Source organism: Danio rerio, chromosome 1 (assembly GCF_052040795.2).
Source record: "Danio rerio strain M-AB ecotype USA chromosome 1, GRCz13ab, whole genome shotgun sequence".
NCBI classification, from domain to species: domain Eukaryota; kingdom Metazoa; phylum Chordata; class Actinopteri; order Cypriniformes; family Danionidae; genus Danio; species Danio rerio.
Window position 1 is genome coordinate 7,552,501 of NC_141021.1, and position 15,289 is coordinate 7,567,789.

Here is a 15,289-nt window from a genome sequence, read left to right on the forward strand (position 1 = left end):
AGCTGAGACCAAAATCTGCTTTAAATATTACCATGGAGTGAGCGGAGCACTGAGGGCCACGACACCCTGCATTACTGTCAAGAACCCTGGAGTTACTGTAAGTGTGGATGTGTGCGTCTGTTTGTATGTGTGTGTCAGTGTTCTGAGCACTGGACTTGAAGCTGGTGTATATAAACATGGAGACATCAGATAATGCTGCAAACATAACAATATATATATATATATATATATATGTTCTCCAAAAATGTCATGTCAGGTTTATGTAATACCGATTATAATGCTATTGTACTTCCCATTAGCCATTTCACTCCTTATGTTATCATTATACCATTATGACAACCATTATAACATCGCAAAACCCATTACGATGCTGTAATACCCGTTATGACATTATAATGCCATAGTGACAAACCCATTATGACACCATACGACACTGATGACAATTGTAATGCCATCGTAAAACCTATTATGATGTTGTAATGCGTCTTGTGACATCATAATACCACTGTGCTATTGCAATAACCAATATTCCATAGCACCACCCATTATGATATCATAATACCATTATGATACTGTAATACCCATTGTCACATCAACATGCCACTATGACATCATAATACATATCATGATGCCTAGTATGACATCATAATGTCATTACAATTACATAGGACCCATTGTGACATCATACATACCATTATGACATCATATTGCCACTATGATAACAATACCCATCATGATACCAGAACACTTATTATGACATCTTAATAACCATCTTGGCATTGTAATACCTGTATGACTTAGTAACACCTATTATGATATAATGATAAGTATTATGATGTAGTAGTGGCAGTATGATGTCATAAGGGGTATTACGGCATCATTATGGGTTTTGGAATGTCATAGAGGCATTATGATGTCATAATGGTTTGTTTCATATCCCACTGAATGTTATAGAATCATGAAGGCTGTTATGCCATTAACCTATTATGAGATCATAATGCCACTATGACATTATAATACCCATCATGATGCAGTAGCACCCATTGTGACGTTATAAAAACCATCATGGCATCGTAATGCTACTATGACATCGAAATAAATACCTATCATGACACCCTAATACCCATTATAACACCAATATGCCACTATGACATCATATACTCATCATAATACGATAGCACCCGATCTGACATCATAATAACCATCATGGCATTGTAATGCCACTATGACATCAAAATACCTATCATGACACCATAATACCCATTATGACACCAAGATGACACTATGACATCATAATAACCATCATGATACGATAGTACCCGATATGACACTATAATAAGCATCATGGCATTGTAATACCACTATGACATTGTAATATCTATCATGACAATGTAATACCAATTATGACATCAAGATGCCACTATGACATCATAATACCCATCATGATACCATAGCACCCATTATGACACCATAACATCCGCTATGACATCATGATGCCACTATGACATCAAAATACCTATCATGACACCATAATAACCAGCATGGCAGTGTAATGTCACTGTGATATCGTAATACCTATCATGACACCATAATACCCATTATGACATCAAGGTGCCACTATGTCATCAGAATACCCATCATGATGCCATATCACCCATTATGACACCATAACATCCATAATGGCGCTGTAATGCCACTATGACATCGTAATACCTATCATGATACCATGGCACTCATTATGACATCATAATAACCATTATGGCATTGTAATGCCACTGTGACATTGTGATACTTATCATGACACCATAATACCCATTATGACATCAAGGTGCCACTATGACATTATAATAGCCATCTTGTTACCATAGCATCCATTATGACACTATAACATCCATTATGGCATTTTAATGCCACTATGACATCATAATACATCTCATGACACCCATTATGCCATCAAGATGCCACTATGACATCATAATAGCCATCATGATACCATAACACTTATAATGACACCATAATAACCATCATGTCATTGTAATGCCACCATGACATCATAATACCTATCATGATACCATAATACCCATTATGACACCATAGTAACATTATGACATCAAGATGCCATTATGACATCATAATACCCATTATGACATTAAGATGCTGCTATGACATCATAATACCTATCATGATACCATAGCATCCATTATGACATCATAATAACCATTATGGCATTGTAATGCCACTGTGACATTGTAATACTTATCATGACACCATAATACCCATTATGACATCAAGGTGCCACTATGACATCATAATAGCCATCTTGATACCATAGCACCCATTATGACACCATAACATCCACTATGACATTGTAATACCTACTGTATCATGACACTGTAATACCAATTATGACATCAAGATGCCACTATGACATCATAATACCCATCATGATACCATAGCACCCATTATGACACCATAACATCCACTATGACATCATAATGCCACTATGACATCAAAATACCTATCATTACACCATAATAACCAGCATGACATCAAGGTGCCACTATGACATCATAATAGCCATCTTGATACCATAGCATCCATTATGACACCATAACATCCATTATGGCATTTTAATGCCACTATGACATCGTACTACCTCTCATGACACCCATTATGCCATCAAGATGCCACTATGACATCATAATAGCCATCATGATACCATAACACTTATAATGACACCATAATAACCATCATGTCATTGTAATGCCACCATGACATCTTAATAACTATCATGATACCATAGCACCCATTATGACATCAAGGTGCCACAATGACATCATAATACCCATCATGATACCATAGCACCCATTATGACACCATAGTAACATTATGACATCAAGATGCCATTATGACATCATAATACCCATCATGACGTCAAGATGCTACTATGACATCATAATACCTATCATGATACCATAGCACCCATTATGACATCATAATAACCATTATGGCATTGTAATGCCACTGTGACATTGTAATACTTATCATGACACCATAATACCCATTATGACATTAAGGTGCCACTATGACATCATAATAGCCATCTTGATACGATAGCACCTATTATGACACCATAACATCCACTATGACATTGTAATACCTACTGTATCATGACACTGTAATACCAATTATGACATCAAGATGCCACTATGACATCATAATACCCATCATGATACCATAGCACCCATTATGACACCATAACATCCACTATGACATCATAATGCCACTATGACATCAAAATACCTATCATTACACCATAATAACCAGCATGACATCAAGGTGCCACTATGACATCATAATAGCCATCTTGAGACCATAGCATCCATTATGACACCATAACATCCATTATGGCATTTTAATGCCACTATGACATCGTAATACCTCTCATGACACCCATTATGCCATCAAGATGCCACTATGACATCATAATAGCCATCATGATACCATAACACTTATAATGACACCATAATAACCATCATGTCATTGTAATGCCACCATGACATCGTAATACCTATCATGATACCATAATACCCATTATGACATCAAGATGCCATTATGACATCATAATACCCATCATGACATCAAGATGCTACTATGACATCATAATACCTATCATGATACCATAGCACCCATTATGACATCATAATAACCATTATGGCATTGTAATGCCACTGTGACATTGTAATACTTATCATGACACCATAATACCCATTATGACATCAAGGTGCCACTATGACATTATAATAGCCATCTTGATACGATAGCACCTATTATGACACCATAACATCCACTATGACATTGTAATGCCACTATGACATCATAATACCCATCACGATACCATAGCAACCATTATTATGTCATGATGCCATCATAAATATTATGACTTCATACTGTCTTTATACCACTATGACATCATAATGCCATTATAACATGTTAATATCCATTATTGCACTAATATAGAATTGATTTGAGGTTTGTTCATGCTTTTTGTCCTACACACCTTGAACTGATGCGCATATGCAGCATGTGTGTTCATCACACTTCACAAGTTCACATTATCTTTGCCAGCGTTTTTTTGTTCGTCCTGTGGCTGTGTTTCTACAGTCTTCATTATCAGGCGCTCGCTGGAGTTGGACTGAACTCCACAGAGACGTATCATGTTCACAGGCATGCTGGGAATGCACAGGAAGTAGAATGCGCTAGCTCTTTGATATGCGAACGATACACTGCTCATGCAAAGGCCACATTCCACCCTCTGTGACACCAGCTGAACTTCAACCCTTAAAGTTAACAGACCCATTCAAAAACACAGCAACTGAGCTTATTTTTGAATACGTCAGATCATAGGACTCTAATCTGAGCTGTGCTGTAATGCATATCTATGATTCCTCATGCTTCCTTATTTCCTTAGTCCCTAGGCTTAGTCCCTTTATTCATCAGGGGTCACCCCAGCAGAATAAACCTGTAACCATTTACTTCTGTAGTAGGAAAAACAAATACTATGGAAGTCATTGGTTACAGCATTGACCAGGCTATCTTACTTAATGTTTAACAAAAGAAAGGAACTAAATGAATTTTGGGACTCTGTATATGAGTTTTCTATGATGATCCTGGAAAAGAAATATCTCAAGACTCCTTTAATATATCTTTTTGGGGTGGTCTTGAATGAGGTATCAGACCCTTTTTTACCAAAAGGATAGGTCTAATATCTTATGTATGTAGGAAATGTATTCTGTTAAACTGGAAACAGGGACTCCCTCCAACATTTGAATTATTTAAAAATATCATAAATGACACGCTGCATTTGGAATATTTAACATATTGCTTAAAAAACAAAACACACATATTTTTAAAAACCTGGAAAGTTTTTATGGACCCTTTATGAACCCTTTGACCTGAGCCTGCATAATACCCATTGTTATCATACTGACCATTCCCATTTGATTTCTGTTTTATCTAGTAACATAAACTGGATTTGTTGATGTACATGTTTCTATATTTGTATACTCTGATGCTACAATTAAGGCTGAATATTCTGTTTGTCAATTGTGTTGTTTGTTATACTGTAAAAAGATAAATAAATAACAAAAAAATAAATAAATAACAAAATAATAAAAATAAACAAAAATAAGAAAGAAACTGGTTTGGAATCGCTCAAGGCAGAGTAAATATTAGGGAATGCAACAATACAATTAGCCCCAGGGTTTAATACATACCCTTTTTTTTAACATGGTTTTCGGTTCTCATGGCTTGACACGTTTTTTTTTTTTTATTCTATAGGCAATATCAACAGTACAAGGTTAAGGAGAAAAATAAAAATAAAAACGATTTATTGCAATACTCATTTTGTTTTACTTAAAAGCCAAGAAAAGTACACTAGTTCCTAGTGTATTGTATAAAAAATGAACACTGAAATCTCACAGCTGCTGGTAGCCCATGTACAAACTGGGGAACACATAAAATCCTACACTTTGAAAATAAACATACATGTGAAGCTAATAAAAATAAATTGGCCATTTCAAATAAACATATTTGTACTCATATTTGTACATAAATAAACCATCTTAATCATCTCGGTGCTGAAAAAATGCGAGACTAAAGTCAGTAGTGCGGATCGAGTGCTTTTATAAGATGACAAAAGTCTGCATCTCCATTCACCGAAAACGGCTGCAAATCTTTAGCAATAAACACCCGCACTGCCTTTGTTATTTTATGTGTCTCTCGGAACCAGTTGGGTATGTTTGCTTGAAAGATTCAGCGAGGGATTGTTGCTATTTGGAGGACTTTATTACCTTCTTTGCTATTCTGCCTTTAGACAGTGATATTGCTGGGTGATGGCGCTGCAGATGTGCAGTTATGGTTATACGTGTAAAACAATGCTTGCACAGTTATTTTTTGTTCACCGGTTTTTTTTGGCATTATACTCATCGGCAAAATCGAAATGTCCTCACACTGCAGATTTAAAAGACGCCGGGGCTTTCTCGTACTGTTGCCTCACTTCGCCAGCGCTTCCTTGTACTGTTGCCTCAGCCTCACTTCACCGCCGCTCTTCATGTTAAAGTGTGGAATGATGGTCGAGCGCCCCCTAACTTTAGAACATAGTGATTGGATATTTACTCGAGGGGAGGAGTTTCCTCATCTCAGCTCATGGACTTACAGGCACACACAGTCAATTCGGGGAGATATAAAACGCACAAATAATGATAACACTTTACAAGAAGGTTCATTAGTTAATGCATTTACTTATATGAACAAATCATGAGTTCATTTAGCATTTATTAATCATAATTGAACATTTACTAATGCATTATTAACATTCAAGTCCATGCTTGTTAACATTAGTTAATGCACCATGAGTTAACATGAACTAACAATGAACAACTGTATTTTCATTAACTAACGTTTACTAACATGAACAAATACAGTAGTAAATGTATTGTTCATTGTTTGTTCATCTTAGTAAATGCATTAATTAACATTAACTAATGAACCTTATTGTAAAGTGTGACCCACATTATTTAAACGCAAAACCAAGAAAACCGCAATTCACGAGCGCGTATTGAACCGTGTAGGTCGTAACGTACGTTTCAATATTATATTGAGAATCATGGCATCCCTAGTAAATAGTGAGGAAATGTACATTTTTGGGTAAACTATCCCTATAAATATGCATTTGTAATTGTGCATTTTATATATAAATCTCACCATTCAGAAGTCGTCATGTTGGTGCTCTCCTGCTTAATGAGAGTCTATGATCATAAATCACGCACTGCCATGTTAATGAGCAAGGAGCTCATAATGTGACTGAATTATTCATAGCCATGATCCTGTACAATGACTCTTGCCTGAAAATCTCTCCTGCTAATATTAAACCTGATATAAGCACAGCTTTGACTATAATGTAGCTGTAGTAAAGTATATTAGGTTGAATAAATATGTAAAGCATTAACTAATAAAAATGTTATATTTATGAATTAATGTGAATGTTTATTCATGAATGTTGATTTTTTTTATTAAAGGGATTGATAAAGTCAGATGTATTTAATCAATTCTGTTTAGTGGTGCTACAAAATCTGAATTATAAAGCATTTCGTTCAAGTCTTTTGTTGCCAGGTTCTTTGTCCTGATGTTTAATAGTGTGTCATGGTGTTCTCTGCAGGTTGGGGCAGAGGGGCAGGTGGATGGACAGTCTGTCACTGAACACTGCAGGAAATTGGTCAGCTTTACATTATCAGGTTAGAAGGTTGATTTTTATCACACTTACACTGATTCAAGCAAATCACTTCTTTATGAAACTGATTTCTATTATATAGGATTATACAATCCCTATGAGTAATTTTAAACATATTTAACCATTCACATGATTTTTACCACAGATGAAGAAGGCAAAATAGTTTTATAGGCAACTTCAGATGGATAATTGCTTTTATGAAAAAGCATAAAAAAATATTCATTTATTCATTTTCTTTTTGGCTTAGTCCCTTTATTAATTTGGGGTCGCCACAGCGGAATGAACCGCCGCATATAAAATATACATTTGTTTATTTATTTATAGTGCAACCCTAATAAAAGTTTGTGCAGCAAGTAATATAAACCATTTGTCTTAAAGGCCACCGAAAATACATAAACACACGTTTAAACAGAGCCGAAAACCCCACAGACCAAAACCATAATTTGATATAGGAAAAAAAGGCTGTGTGATATTGACAAAATTGATTCCTAATCTTATTTAAACAATTATTTGCTCATTATGTTTTGTGCTAATGCTTTGATGGATTTAGGCCTGTCAGAGGTATATATATATATATATATATATATATATATATATATATATATATATATATATATATATATATATACAGTTGGAGTCAGAATTATTAGCCCTCTATTGATTTGTTTTTTCTTTTTTTAATATTTCCCAAATTATGTTTAACAGAGCAAGGACATTTTTACAGTATGTCTGATAATATTTTTTCTTCTGGAGAAAGTCTTTTTTGTTTTATTTCGGCTAGAATAAAAGCAGTTTTTAATTTTTTAAAAACCAATTTTGGGACAAAATTATTACCCCTTTAAGCTAATTGTTTTTCGATAGTCTACAGAACAAACCATAGATATACAATAACTTGCCTAATTACCCTAACCTGCCTAGTTCACCTTATTAACCTAGTTAAGCCTATAATGTCACTTTAAGCTGTATAGAAGTGTCTTGAAAAATATCTAGTAAAATATTATTTACTGTCATCATAGCAAAGATAAAATAAATCAGTTATTAGAGATGAGTTATTAAAACTATTATGTTTAGAAATGTACTGAAACAATCTTCCCTCCATTAAACAAAAATTAGGGAAGAAAATAAACAGGGGCGCTAATAATTCAGGGGGGCTAATAATTCTGACTTCAACTGTATACATCCACTTAAACCACCAGTATGAGGTGGAGTGATTCATTATTTATTCATTCATCATTCATTCATTTTCTTTTCGGCTTAGTCCCTTTATTAATTCGGGGTCACCACAGCGGAATGAACCGCCAACTTATCCAGCATGTTTTTATGCAGCAGACGCCCTTCCAGCTGCAACCCATCTCTGGGAAAATCATTCATTCAAACAAGTCATTTAATTTAGAAATGAAGCAGGTCACTCTCTTTTTATCAATGGATCATTGAATCGTTCTCATCAGGTACACAACGTCACAAGATGTTAATATTAGGTTAGATTCAGGTCGTGACATCAGATGACCAAAATTCAATGTCTAGCCAACATCTAAAGACAATGTTATTTTAAGGTCTAACAGGCACGTGCACAGGTAGGCCTTTTTTCCTTAGGATAAAATGTGCTCCTCAAAAATGAACGAAAATGCTCTTCACTTCGCGATCCAACCCCCCCTCCAATGCCACACCCACCCTCCTTCACCCTGCTCTACTGTTCATGATCCAACCCCCCTAGATATTTGGTTGTTATTAGGTTGTTTAAAAGTGACCAAAATCCAACATCAAGTCAACATTTTAAAGCAAGATTACATTAATGTCAAATAATGACATTTACTTGTCAGCTATAGCAACCAAAATCCAACGTCTGATAGACGTCATAGTAATGTCCACATAACATCAAGCTGTAACATCATTAGGCATTGACATTTGGTTGACTTTAGGGTGACGTCAACCTGATACTGGGTTCTGACGATTTTCTTTTCCAAATAAAATGCAACGACCCCACAACATTGGGGTACAATGTCAATCTGACATCATGTTGATGTACTGTGCCTGCTGGGTTTAAATTATACACTGCAAAGCTTTGCACTGTACAATGCACTAATGTTGTATTTTTTTTACTATTTTGTCAGTGTAAAAGTAGCAATATTATCTCTATAATGTAACACTCAGTATTAACTTCTTTGTTGAACTGTTTTATACACTGAAATACAAAATGAATGCTTTTAAATAGTCAAGATGTTGTTGTTTTTTTTGCAAAGTTGGTGTCAACTTGCACAGCAATTATCATATAATAAAATATTGCACACTGCTATTTAGTAGCATTTCATCTACCAGCATTTCTTCCTTTAAGTTCTGCAGATTAATAAAAGTCATACAGATTTTGGAACATCATAGCATTTCATTTTAATTGTTTTTAGGTGGATTTGCTGTTCTTGAAATTGACATTGCTCACTAATTTCATAACCCAAATGAACCTGCATGATGTGTGTTTAGTAAATCTCTTCTATATAAATCTGCCCTCTTGTGGTCATGTGCTGCTAGTGCACCCAGTTAAATATAAACCGATAGGTAGCCATCATGATGCTAGTTTAATTTGTATATGTGCATTTATTGCAGATATCAGGGCTCAGGGTCTGAAGAAGGGCATGTTTTTTAATCCGGACCCGTATCTAAAAATGAGCATCCAACCAGGCAAGAGGAACGGCTTCCCCACGTTCAGCCACCACGGCCAGGAGAGACGAACTTCCATCATATCCAACACCACCAACCCTGTGTGGCACGGAGAGGTAATTGATATTCACTCATGATCCTGGGACGGTTAATGAGGTGTGTTGTTTGTGCTCGGTGTGTCAGAGCTTCACCTCTGCTCTCACTATCCACTGTGAATAACTCTGAAGTTAATGAGGTGTGACCAAATAGGGGTGACTCTGAAACTAGACGCTCTTTAAGTGAGTGCGCTGTACCCTTGAGCAAGGCTTAACCTCAGAAATTAGTGACCCTTTTCACATTTATGGAGTTCTCGGATGTGGTAGTCATCATATTTAAGTAAACTTCTGTCCGACTCTGAGCTTACTATCCTAAGTTAGCAACAGAAATTGAGACTCATCAGACCAGGCAACTCTTTTCCACTCTACTATTGTCCTATTTATTAAAGGAAGAATCCACTTTTTTAGGCTAATTTTACAAGTCACCTTGAGATTTACCATTTTTGAATCGATCCAGCCAATCACTAGGTCTAGCAGGAGCACTTTTAGCTTAGCTTAGCATCATTTGTTGGATCAGATTAGACCATTAGCATCTCGCCTACAAAAAAAAAGAGTTTTGATAATTTAAAACTTGACACTTCTGACATTAAAGGTCCTATGAATGTTTTTTAGATGTTAGTATGAGTATTTTTAGTTTTTAGGATATCTATTAGCTAACACGCACAAAAACTGTGATTATAATTAGTGTTGAAGGGCTCCCCTCAGACTTTGAGATCAGCTGAGTGGATTCAAATATAGTAAAACTCAACTGTTTAACTCTAGGTGCAAAATCTGAGTCGACAAAAAAATGTAAATGATTTTAAATAATTTTTCTATAAAACTTGACACTTCTGTAATTAAGACAAACGGAAAGTGAAAAGTTGCTAATTTCTATGTCAATATAGCCAGGAACTATACTCTCATTCCAGCACAATAATCAAGGAGTCAAGCTTTAAATAAGAAAATGATTTAACAGCTTTTTTAGAATATTTTTGAGTGAGATGCTAATGGTCTAATCCGATTAAATGATTTATGCTAAGCTAAGCTAAAAGTGCTTCTGCCAGAGCCAGAGATTGGCTGAATGGATTCAAAATAGTAAAACTCAACTGTTTACTTCTAGGTGCAAAATCTGAATGCAAATCAAAATATGATTTCTATAAAACTTGACACTTTTATAATTAAAACAGACGAATAGTCAAAAATGGCTATTTTCTAGATCAATGAGGCCAGGAACTATATTCTCATCCCAGTGCAATAAGCAAGGAGTCAATTTATAAATAGAAAAAGGATCAAAAAAGGTTTTGTTGAGATTTTTGAGCGAGATGCTAATGGTCTAATCTAATTCAATGATATATGCGAAGCTAAGCTAAAACAAATGTTTTTTAAAAGAGGTTTGAGAATTGTCCTAATAACAACTCAACACTTCTGTAATTACATCATGTACAAAGACAGATGGAATAGAAACAGTTGTTAAATTCTTGGAAGATAATGCCAGGAACTAAACTCTCATTCCAGCGCAATAATCAGGAATCAATTTATAAGTAGGAAAATTATGTTTTAAATAAATTGTTGAAATTTTTGAGTGATATGCTAATGGTCTAATCCAATTTAAAGATTTATAATAAGCTAAGCTAAAAGTGCTCCCGTCAGACCCAGAGATCGACTAAAAAGATTAAACAATGGAAAAACTCAACTGTTTAACTCTGGGTGCAAAATCAAATTCTGAGTCCGAGTCTGAATTTTCTTATACAAGTTGACACTTCTGTAAAATAAGACAGATGGACTGTCAAAAATAGCTAATTTCTACGTCGATATAGCCAGGAATTATTCTCTCAATCCAATGCTATATTCGAACAGTCAAGCTTTAAATAGAAAAATTATCAAAATTATTATTTTTTTATCTTTGAGTGAGATGCTAATGGTCTAATCCGATTCAATGATTTATGCTAAGCTAAGCTAAAAGTAAAAGCTTCTAGAGACATGGAGATCAGCTGAATGAATTCAAAAATGGTAAAACTCAACTGTTTGACTCTAGGTAAGTTATAAAAGGAGAGTATTTATAAAACAAAGGGAGTGTTGCTTTTAGGTTTATGTCAAATGTAGCCTCAGGTTTTTGTTTTTAGCTGGCAGGAGTGTCACATATGTCTTCCCTGCATAGAAGCATAACTGTATTTCACCAATATACATTTTTATTTCTCCTTTGCAGAAGTACACTTTTGTTGCACTGATGACAGACGTTTTGGAAATCGAGGTCAAGGACAAATTTGCAAAAAGTCGCCCGATCATCAAACGCTTTTTAGGTCAGCTGATAATCCCGGTGCAGAGACTGCTGGAGAGACACACAGCCGGGTCAGTATTTGCTATTAAATATGTATCTGCAAGCATCTATTATGTATGAGACTCCATTAACGAAAGAGTTATAACCTCCGCCAGGCAACCTGAAGTTCATTTCTTTCCAATGAAGTAAATACAATTGTAAAAATAAAAGCATAAACAAGAAAGACTTCATTTTTGAATGTTATTTTTACATGTTGTATTTAATCATATGTTATGCAATCAAGAATACATCTGAATAGTTGTGTATAAATGTGTTTGTTTCTACAGTGTTCATAAAGTTTAGTGATCTACTTTTTTCTGTGATTGTATTTGGAATAAAGGGATCAACATGTGAGCTACACACTTTGTCGTCGACTACCAACAGAACATGTGAGCGGACAACTTCATTTCCGAGTGGAGATCACCTTTAACGGGCATGAAGGTAAAAATTGCAGTGTGATTATTAATACAGGCCTGTAGCCAGCCTTATGAAAGGAGTGGTTCTTTTTCACAAAAAGTGGACATTTTTGCACTTATACGCCTCGTTTTCTATTTAACAATGAAGTTTTAAATACTTCATTTGAAGCACTATTTTAGCTGTATTAGCGTATTGGATGGTCATTTTAACAACGCTTTTTGATAACCAAAATATTTCCTAAAAACTTAGAATAAAGAAATATGAATGAAATCATATATCATTAGAAAACAAATAGGAATCTGTTAAAGTTTAAATTAAAACTGTAACCTATTTTCATTTATAAGGCAAATAACAAACTGTTATGGCCCAAAACTCAAAAATGGCTCGAATAATAACAGCATCAAGGTTTGAGCCGAACACATGATAGGACACAGACGCTTCAATTAATAAATTGACGTCCTGTCAATAAAGCTTTAATTTCCACAAATCACATGTTTCCAAAAGAGACAACAAAGCATTATGATGGTGGTGTGGAGAGACCCCCCCCCCCATGATTGTAAAGCACTTTGGGTGTATGGCCATACACAATAAATGCGCTATATAATACACATTACATTAACAAAAATCATGTAGACAGGTAGGGTAGCTAAAAAAAACAGGTCCCTGACTATAACTGTTTTTAAATGGACAGATCTTACCTTTAACTTCCGTGAAAGGAATAAAAAAACAGGTGAGTCTTCCGGGCTGCTGCTTTCCTTCGCTAAACAAAATAAATACCAAAATGTGACTATAAAAAATAATCCACTACCTGCTACGAAAAATACAAAGTATCAAAATAAACAAACCAGGTAAGACATCAAGAAACTAAAGAATCCAAAAGTTAACTGGAAAAAAACACTGAAGAGAGCGGCATGTAGAAGGATCCTGGTATGCAGAGCACCGCCAGGCAGACCGCCTGAGCGCAAGCCACCACCGAGCTGAGAGAGGGAAAGAGAGAGAGCCGCCATTGCTGTGTCAGCATCAGGGAATCCCCAGTGACGTCACGGGCGTCATCCAATCCTGGACAAGCCATGTGAAAAACTCCACCCACAACTCAAGCGCAACAAGCACATACCAAGCAACAAATAAATAAATGAATTAAATAAAACACAGACCCGCGTAACACAAACATTAAACTGTCCTCAGTCAGAATTTGGCCATTTGAATAAAAAAGAATTAAAACATAATAATAATAATAATAATAATAGTAATAATAATAACAACAATAACAATAATAATACATATAATAAAAATAATAACAATAACAATAATAATAATAACAATAATAACAACAACAATAATAATAATAAATAATAACAACAGCAACAATAATAATAATTATAACAACAACAATAATAATAATAATAATAATAATAATAATAACAATAATGATAATAATAATAATAACAACAACAATAATAATAATAACAACAGCAATAACAACAACAATAATAATAATAATAATAATAATAACAGCAATAACAATAATAATAACAATAACAATAAAAAATAAAATAATAATAATAATAATAACAATAATAAAAAATAAAATAATAACAATAATAATAATAATAATAATAATAATATTAATACTAGTGTAAAGATTCATGATTTTTCTTGTAAAGAAAGTACATTAAAAATCATAGATAACAACATTAGCCAGATTAGTATTGAAATTAATTGTAATATGGGCCTCTATTTAAAAACAAAACAGTAGCGAAAGATGACTTCACTTGGTCTTAAAGCTTTTTTTGATGGGTTTTTTCCAAAAATGTATGATGGCATAGCAGACAAAATAGGATAAATGAGCTCATGTATGGGATAAATTCTGGACCTTTGTCAGTGAGGGGTTTGTGTTTTAAACCACCAGAACCCCCTGGCTACGGCATTGTAATACATACACAACATAGGAGCACTTTATATAGCATTTCTGGAGATCACGAATTATGTAGCCAGAAGTGCGTATGGCTGCATTTCGTCTTTAAAAGAGCACTATGGGGCGGTATGAACCCGTTTCTTTTTGCACTAACCAGCTGACCGCTTACCTCCCACTGTTACCAGTTTGTCCAGTTAGCTCGTCATGTACGTTGGTGAACTTGAAACGGAGAGAGGAGTTGACCATGACGACAGGGTTTAAGTCCAAACAGAATCCAAAAAATAAATTAAACAAGTAAATAACAGTGATAATGTGGTAAAATCTGAAAACGTAGTAAAAATCAGGCGATGGCTTTTCTTTGTCAGTTGGGTTTAGGGAAGTTGGTTTGACGGGTCAATCAGTGCCTTTAAAAACACTATTGGTTTGGTTTAGGGAAGGAGGAGTGTGCGTCAGTTGATTGGTCAGTCACTTGGTCAGTCAGTCAGTCAGTCAGTCGACAGTGGCCTCTGGTGGATTTACACAAGAACAGCAGACACAAATGACAGTCGCGAGGTAAATTTGAGTTCTGAAAAAGCATACATCGGCCTCTGGTGGATTCGAGGAAACAAAAACTTATTTGTTGA

At 34.8% G+C, this 15,289-nt stretch overlaps 1 protein-coding gene across 1 annotated transcript in view; it reads left to right on the forward strand.

The window, feature by feature from the left end:
* Positions 1-15,289, forward strand: part of hecw2b (HECT, C2 and WW domain containing E3 ubiquitin protein ligase 2b) — a 91,880-nt gene that overhangs the window by 41,953 nt on the left and 34,638 nt on the right. Inside the window, exons 4-8 of the mRNA XM_087236635.1 lie at positions 3-97; positions 7,220-7,295; positions 9,890-10,059; positions 12,224-12,366; positions 12,675-12,775. Of these exons, the coding sequence (XP_087092761.1) occupies positions 3-97; positions 7,220-7,295; positions 9,890-10,059; positions 12,224-12,366; positions 12,675-12,775 (585 nt within the window). The remainder of the gene's footprint in view (positions 1-2; positions 98-7,219; positions 7,296-9,889; positions 10,060-12,223; positions 12,367-12,674; positions 12,776-15,289) is intronic.